Source organism: Giraffa tippelskirchi, chromosome 3, assembly GCF_054371585.1.
Source record: "Giraffa tippelskirchi isolate mGirTip1 chromosome 3, T2T-mGirTip1v1.2.pri, whole genome shotgun sequence".
NCBI lineage: Eukaryota > Metazoa > Chordata > Mammalia > Artiodactyla > Giraffidae > Giraffa > Giraffa tippelskirchi.
This window is the reverse complement of record NC_137277.1, coordinates 85,066,527-85,073,310: the sequence shown is the minus strand read 5'-3', so window position 1 is coordinate 85,073,310 and position 6,784 is coordinate 85,066,527. Positions and strand designations below refer to the sequence as shown.

The window sequence follows — 6,784 nt, the reverse complement described above, 5'->3', positions numbered from 1 at the left end:
CAGCAACTCAGGAAGGCCTAGTGGCCTCTCCAACCCCATGGGGCAGTCCTGGCCACAAGTGGCAGCTGTCCAAATCTTGGGTAAGCGACTTGCTGGAAATAAACAGAGTCTAGAGGCCACTTCATAGAGTTTCTCCTTTTGGTGTGAGGCCTGGTGGGTCTCTACTAAAATGTAAATACTGTGGCCCAATCTATAAATGTTCATCCAAGTTCTATCTGGAAGAGTGATATATTATTAACCATTAGCAACTTAGCACCAATTTATTAACCAGATTAATATCTGTCCCCTGGGAGGGGTCTTGGAGAAATGGGACAGAATGTAAGTATGGCTAGGAGGGAGGCAGGATTTTAAGTCTAAGGGGAGAGACCTGGATTGTATGCTGACTTCGGGGGTCCCATTAACAAGTACCAGGTGGAGAGAGGAGCAAGGAGCAGAGAAAAAAGGAATAGAGAAAGAAGAATGCCACAGTGCCGAGAACAAGATTCCTGTCTGCAGCCACCATTTGCTTTAATCACATCAGACTTGTTTAAGAAGCACATTGATTCAGGCCACCACACACAGCTGTGCAGGACAAGACCTGCCCAAGGGTGCAAGTAGGGACCAAAATGCAGTCAAGTCCCCTGGCCAAGCCCTGAGCCCTGGAGGGACTGCATCTCCCAGGAGTCACAACCTTCTCTAGCTGGTGCAAATACTTTGCAGGGCCATGCCTGCATCACTATCAATATCACAATATCACATCCTCATCAATAACTTTCAAGCTTTTCACCCATGGAGGAATAAGAGCGTGTTAATACTTCTGGCAGCACAATCTTCTCCCATGTGGGGAGTGTGACAAGGGACCTCGCGGCCTTCCATGGCAAGAGTGCACCCAGACCACCGTCCCCTAGTCGCCCTCCTGACACTCAGGCTTATCTGGGAGGTGGCAGAAGGCAGCGGACGGGAGGCTGTGGCCCAGGAAAGAACACCGCAGCAGTTATCAGTGACTGTCAATGACAGAGCTACTGGAGCCAAGTGTGTACTGGAAACATTGATCTATTGTCAGGGTGGTCAGAGAAGGACAGTGGAGGAAGCTTCCATTTTACTAGACTCCTACTCAGTGAAAAGTGAAACATTTTTATCTGCTCTCTTTTCTGCTATATTATTTACTGCAATCCCTGCCCACCCCCACCAAATCCAGGATCAGTGTTAGGGAGATCCCTGTGCCCTGTAAGCTATTTCTCCCAATGCTTTCAGGACATTAATTTGCAGGGTTGTTTCTATCATATTTTGACAAGGAAGAAGTAGCCTATTAGCTCATTATTTCTTCAGAGGAGCACTAAGAGGCTCAAGAGAAAATCCTCCTGGCCTTAGAGTATCTTACCTGATGAAGATAACCAGGAAATGCTCATTTGTGTTTTGCCCACACACTTTTCTGTAGCTGAGGCTCACTTTGGACCTGTGGTCATCTGGGGTCCCCCAGGATTGCTGTCACCTCCAGAGAGCTGTGGGCATCCTTGGTGAGCCCAGATGGGAGACCAGATTCCAGTCGTGAAAGAAGCTTAGGCGATCGCCATTGCATTTACTTCCTTGGTTTTTCTTTCAATATTCCAATTAATGACATAATACAGACACCGAATATAGAGGAAACAGCCACCTAGGAGATTTTAATCAGAGGCACAAACTGCCCTTAAGTTCTTCCTCTCAACTGTCTGCACTGCCAAAATGTTTGCACAGGGTTAAGGGGTCGTCTGTTACAATGGTCCTGTTAAATGCAAGCTTGCCACTTTGGAGGGACAGTACATTAACAGACCCTTGTTACAATCATGAAGCAGGTATTCACTGATGACTATTCTGCCCAATCAGGTCGTATGCTAAGCCCTGAGGAGACAGTGCTAACCACATGTACCATGGAGTTTCCCACCTAATCTGCCAGTCTTGTCTATCCAGCTTTTTCATCTTCAGCTTTTGTTACTGCTCCAGGAAGCCTTCTGTGAGCCCCAACTCTGGTTTCAATGAACCTCTGCTATTCTCCCATATCAGTCTGCATATCTATCTATGGCTGCTGCTGCTGCTAAGTCGCTTCAATCGCGTCCGACTCTGTGGGACCCCCTAGACAGCAGCCCACCAGACTCCCACGTCCCTGGGACTCTCCAGGCAAGAATACTGGAGTGGGTTGCCATTTCCTTCTCCAATGCATGAAAGTGAAAAGTGAAAGTGAAGTCGCTCAGTTGTGTCCGTGGCACCCAGCACTAAAAGGGAACTCTCAGTTCCAAGGATTTCAAATAGGGGCAAAGGTGATCATACATCTCAAAATCTCCTTTCATTTTCACTTCAGTTGTAAAGGATCAGATAAAACCACTCTAAAGGCATCATTCTTAAGTGCTACTCAAGGGAGGGAAAAATTGATATTCATTGCACAAAATATGGAAAAAATAAAATCTACATTGCTCAAAATGGCAAAAGTGGTTGTGGGTCATGAATCTGATTTACATCACTAAAACCCATAAAAATAGTTACAGTGTGTTCATAAAACACCTCTTGTAAGACTTTCTATAAGAAACTTTAGGAGGTAATGAAACACCAGACAATGGGAAGTGCTAATTAACTCCGGCAAAGCCATGCAAAGCTCGGCTTTATTGTCTTAATTAGATGCATCTGAACACTGTACCATTGACACTGCCTCCAATCTGGGTTCCAGTGTGTGTGTGTGCTAAGTTGATTCAGTCATGTCTGACTCTTTCTAACCCTAGGCCTGTAGCCTGCCAGGCTCCTCTGTTCATGGGATTCTCCAGGCAAGAATACTGGAGTGGGTTGCCAAGCCCTTCTCCAGGGGATCTTCCCGACCCAGGGATTGAACTCGCATCTCGTAATGTCTCCTGCATTGGCAGGTGGGTTCTTTACCACTAGCGTCACCTGGGAAGCCCCCAGTTTCCAATATTGATGGGCAAAAGGACTAGCGCTCTTCCTGCCACCAGACTTGTAGCCCAGGTTTCATTTGTGAGTTTCACAATGTACCTTGTTATGTGTTCCTCCTCACAGTTCTGGGTCACCAGGTAGAATGCTTTCAGTAAATGGCTCCTGTTATGGAGAATTAAGACTGTTAAGGACCCAGATCCCATGTTCAAATATTGAAATTAAAAACCAGACCTATAAATCAAAGTGAAAGATGTGAAACTAAAGTAGAGGGAGAAAAATTATCCAACAAGGTAAGAAAAGTTCTTTTATGTCTAGTTTCTCTTATAAAGTATGGAGCCTTGAGGAGATCCACAGAGTTCTAGACTCAGGAAGCCCTTTTAACTCTTTCTCCCCTTTTGCATTTTTCTTTTAAATCCATAATAATCTTGGCCTGTGTTCTCAGATTTCCCAGACCCATTAGCCATTCTGTATTACCATGGTGTTTATTATCATCTTGAGCTCTTGATAAAAGTAGAGGCACTTTTCCATCATGGTGAAACATTTGCTAAGTTCTGACAAATACTATTTGCACATATCCAAGAGGAGCCAATTTTGACTATTATAAAATAAGACTATGGAGTTTTCCCCAGCTTTGTGTGGTGGCTGCCGCTGGGCTCCGGCGTTCCGTCGGCGGAGGGCGAGGCGGCGTGGACAGCGGCCCCGGCACCCCGCGCCCTGCCGCCCGCAGCCGCGCGCCCGCCCGCCCGCCTCTCCCCGAGCTCGCCGCCTTTCTCTTCAGCGCCCGGCCGCCGCCGCCGCCGCGGCCCAGCGAGCGGCCCAGATGCAGGCCATCAAGTGTGTGGTGGTGGGAGACGGAGCTGTGGGTAAGACTTGCCTCCTGATCAGTTACACTACCAATGCATTTCCTGGAGAATATATCCCCACTGTCTTTGACAACTACTCTGCCAATGTCATGGTGGATGGAAAACCCGTGAATCTGGGCTTGTGGGACACAGCCGGACAAGAAGATTATGACCGATTACGCCCCCTGTCCTACCCGCAGACAGATGTATTCTTAATTTGCTTTTCTCTTGTGAGTCCTGCATCATTTGAAAATGTTCGTGCAAAGTGGCACCCTGAAGTGCGACACCATTGTCCCAACACACCCATCATCCTGGTGGGGACGAAACTTGACCTGCGGGACGATAAAGACACGATCGAGAAGCTGAAGGAGAAGAAGCTGACGCCCATCACCTACCCGCAGGGCTTGGCCATGGCCAAGGAGATCGGTGCTGTCAAATACCTGGAGTGCTCGGCGCTCACGCAACGAGGCCTCAAGACAGTGTTTGATGAAGCGATCCGGGCGGTTCTCTGCCCGCCCCCCGTCAAGAAGAGGAAGAGAAAGTGCCTGCTGTTGTGAACGTTCGCCCCCCAACCCGTCCACCCCCAGGACCCTTTGTATGCTTTGCTCAAATGGTGGAGCCTTCGCACTCAATGCCAAGTTTTTGTTACAGATTAGTTTTTCCATAAAACTGTTTTGAACCAATCAGTAATTTCTAGGTTTTGTTTGTTTAAAGTGTAAGAGTTCAAACTTTCACATTCTATTGAAGTTCAGCCCTAAAATGACAAGCTTCCTTAAAGCCTTATTTTTCAAAGCCCCTATTCTTGCTCAGAGTTGCCAAAATACCTTGTGAACTAAGTTGCATTGTTGGGCTAAGAACACTAAGCACTAAGCTGTGGAAAGACCTTTGTCTGGAAGACTGTAGCTTTGGAGGCAGGAGGTGCAGACCCTCGCTGAGTTTCAGGCGAGAAGAGTGCGCACGGCCTCCTTCCCGAAACGCTGCATGTAACGAGTCACGATGTAGCAGCCCACGTTCACTACCTAACACTGTACTGTACGTCATAGCGCACGAGCGAAACAGCTCACTCTTTGGATTAGTCTTTTTGATTTTGTAGTGAGATTTTTTAAAACGAATTAGTGTTGTAGCTTTTGTGAGATGGTGAACAGAACTCTCAGCCCGCGCTCCCTGCGATGAGGTGCTCTGCTCTGCTCATGGGTGCCCTGGGGTGGGGTGTGTGGGACACTTGCGATCAAAGGATGGAGACAGTATTTTGACAAAATGTGGAGATTAATTTACACTACATTGTACACGTAATCATTAAAACTATGATCACGGGTAAAGGTTTTAAACGGTTAATTCCTGTCAAACGTGGTAGATGATGAAGGTTCATCGGTATTATCAGTGAGTGTTTTCTTAAGCTTTTCCTTTTCCTTAAACCTGCCCACCCCTTCTGAAATTGGGCATTTAATCCGTCTTTGACCTGGTCATCCTCATAGTTGCTAACTTAGTAAGTGCTTTTCTTATAGAACCCATTCTTAATGAGCAATATGCCTCCTTGTATTATAAAATCTTTCTGAATATGCATTAGGAAATTTTTTTGTAGTTAGTAAAAGTGCACTCTTGTTTTCTTGTTGCTTTATTCAAAGCTAATAAGTGCTTTCCTTAGTTTTCTAGTAACTAGGTATAAAAATCATGTGTTGCAGCTTTATGGTTTTTAAGAGACTTCAGATATTCCTAAACCGTAAGCCTCACCGTCACTGGCCAGATGCCCGACGCTGCACCGTGACTAATGACGCTGGCTCCTCTTGCCTCGCCGCGTGCACACGCTTCCTGTCCTTGCCCTGACGATGTTCCTTGGGGTCTGTGAGGTTCCGTCAACCCCGTGCTCGTGCTAACGAAGTTCTGTACAACTTACCCACTGGCAAGAATACGAGCTTGGACCTATCAACCACTAGAACAAAATTTTTTAAATTGACAGTTGCAGAATTGTGGAGTGTTTTTACATTGATCTTTTGCTAACGCGATTAGCAGTATGTTTTGCATGTATGACTTAATAAATCCTTGAATCCTAAAAAAAAAAAAAAATAAATAAGACTATGGAGTAATCTTAGTCACAATAATCTTACTATTCATGGTGACCCATTTTTTTTTAAATAAATTTATTTATTTTAGTTGGGGGCTAATTACTTTACAATATTGTAGTCGTTTTTGCCATACATTGACATGAATCAGCCATGGGTTTACATGTGTTCCCCTTCCTGGACCCCCCTCCCACCTCCCTCCCCATCCCATCCCTCTGGGTCATCCCATTGCCCCAGCCCTGAGCATTTGTCTCATGCATCGAACAGGGAATGGTGTTCTGTTTCACATATGATAATATACATGTTTCAATGCTATTCTCTCAGAACGTCCCACCCTCCCCTTCTCCCTCAGAGTCCATAAGACTGTTCTATGCATCTGTGTCTCTTATTCTGTCTCGCACATAGGGTTATCGTTACCATCTTTCAAATTCCATATATATGCATTAGTATACTGTATTGGTGTTTTTCTTTCTGGCTTATTTCACTCTGTATTATGGGCTCCAGTTTCATCCATCTCAATAGAACCAATTCAAATGTATTTTTTTTTAATGGCTGAGTAATATTCCATTGTGTATATGTACCACAGCTTCCTTATCCATTCGTCTGCTGATGGACATCTAGGTTGCTTCCATGTCCTGGCTATTGTAAACAGTGCTGCGATGAACATTGGGGTACGTGCGTCTCTTTCAATTCTGGTTTCCTTGGTGTGTATGCCCAGCAGTGGGATTGCTGGGTCATATGGCAGTTCTATTCCCAGTTTTTTAAGGAATCTCCACACTGTTCTCGACAGTGGCTGTACTAGTTTGCATTCCCACCAACAGTGTAAGAGGGTTCCCTTTTCTCCACACCCTCTCCAGCATTCATTGCTTGTAGACTTTTGGATAGCAGCCATTCTGACTGGTGTGAAATGGTACCTCATTGTGGTTTTGATTTGCATTTCTCTAATAATGAGTGATGTTGAGCATCTTTTCATGTGTTTGTTAGCCA

The 6,784-nt window shown here is 45.6% G+C and overlaps 1 protein-coding gene across 2 annotated transcripts; it reads left to right on the top strand.

The window, feature by feature from the left end:
- Positions 1 to 3,516: 3,516 nt before the first annotated feature.
- On the top strand, positions 3,517 to 5,805 carry LOC145540932 (ras-related C3 botulinum toxin substrate 1-like). 2 transcript variants are annotated; one of them, XM_081576110.1, is made up of 2 exons: positions 3,517 to 4,163; positions 5,420 to 5,805. In XM_081576110.1, the coding sequence occupies exons 1-2, from the start codon at positions 3,716 to 3,718 to the stop codon at positions 5,452 to 5,454; spliced, it is 483 nt and encodes a 160-aa protein (XP_081432236.1). In that variant the 5' UTR covers positions 3,517 to 3,715; the 3' UTR covers positions 5,455 to 5,805. The 2 variants fall into 2 exon arrangements, with proteins under 2 accessions (XP_081432236.1, XP_081432235.1); XM_081576109.1 differs by lacking the exon at positions 5,420 to 5,805 and having other exon boundaries at positions 3,517 to 4,380.
- Positions 5,806 to 6,784: the final 979 nt, after the last annotated feature.